The 887-nt window shown below is 37.4% G+C and overlaps 1 protein-coding gene across 1 annotated transcript; it reads left to right on the top strand.

Annotated features, from left to right (window-relative positions):
• Nucleotides 1–282: 282 nt before the first annotated feature.
• LOC107682558 (heparan sulfate 2-O-sulfotransferase 1-like) lies at nucleotides 283–883 on the top strand (the record flags this gene model as incomplete). Its single annotated transcript, XM_016478759.1, has 2 exons — nucleotides 283–515; nucleotides 851–883. Coding segments are annotated over 2 exons (266 nt in total), but the record flags the coding sequence as incomplete, so codon positions are not given.
• Between the last annotated feature and the right edge of the window lie 4 nt (nucleotides 884–887).

The raw sequence follows: 887 nt of genomic DNA, 5'->3' as shown, positions 1-887 counted from the left end.
AGGGTTTTTTAAATTATTATTATTAAAAAATCTTAAAGCCTTTTAGCACCAGGTCACTAAGGCAACAAGCTCAAAATTCTGTAACTTAAGTGTATAGTGCTGAAATCTAATAAAAGACATTCATTTTCCTTTAAGATATAATTATTCATCCAGTATTCTTTACAATTTTGTTCCCTCAACATACAGTACTTTTAGAATCCGGTATATGGCAGGGTTTTTTGCAATTATTCAATATTGAATTAATTTTGCATCAGTGTCTCCTTATCTTCTCCTCCATTGCAGAACGAGCCATTGCCAGACATGAGGTACGAGAGATTGAGCAACGGCACATTCAAGACGGGGCAAAGGGGGCCCTGGTAGAGGAGGACGATTTGGTGGTCATCTACAACCGAGTGCCCAAAACAGCCAGTACCTCCTTCACCAACATCGCCTACGACCTGTGCAACAAGAACCACTACCATGTGCTGCACATCAATACCAGCAAAAACAATCCCGTCATGTCTCTTCAGGATCAGGTCAGTTTTCTATCACTTGTGCATGTTCACTGTTAGTGCTTCCCACTTACAGCCATCCGAACAACACATTATAATGCTGGAAGGATCCAAATGTTTCCATTTGCTGAAATGCACCAAACAGCCTCTAAAAGACACAAAGCATTTCCTTAATAGTGCACTACAGCAGATGTTATAGTATGGTAGCTTTATATTATCCTGAGGCTTTAGGGGACTTAAAATGGCAAATTCCTATCATTAAATGCTAAAAAGGTTGACATCTTTTTATTTTTTTTCAGAGCAAATCCTTAAGTGATTTATTTAATTTTTTAATTATTATTTATTTATTCGTGTTTCAGGTACGGTTTGTAAAGAATGTGACGTTATGGAAGGAGA

Source organism: Sinocyclocheilus anshuiensis, unplaced genomic scaffold (genome assembly GCF_001515605.1).
Source record: "Sinocyclocheilus anshuiensis isolate Anshui unplaced genomic scaffold, SAMN03320099.WGS_v1.1 C32342664, whole genome shotgun sequence".
NCBI classification, from domain to species: domain Eukaryota; kingdom Metazoa; phylum Chordata; class Actinopteri; order Cypriniformes; family Cyprinidae; genus Sinocyclocheilus; species Sinocyclocheilus anshuiensis.
The sequence above is the reverse complement of the archived record's forward strand: the minus strand, read 5'-3'. Positions and strand labels throughout refer to the sequence as shown.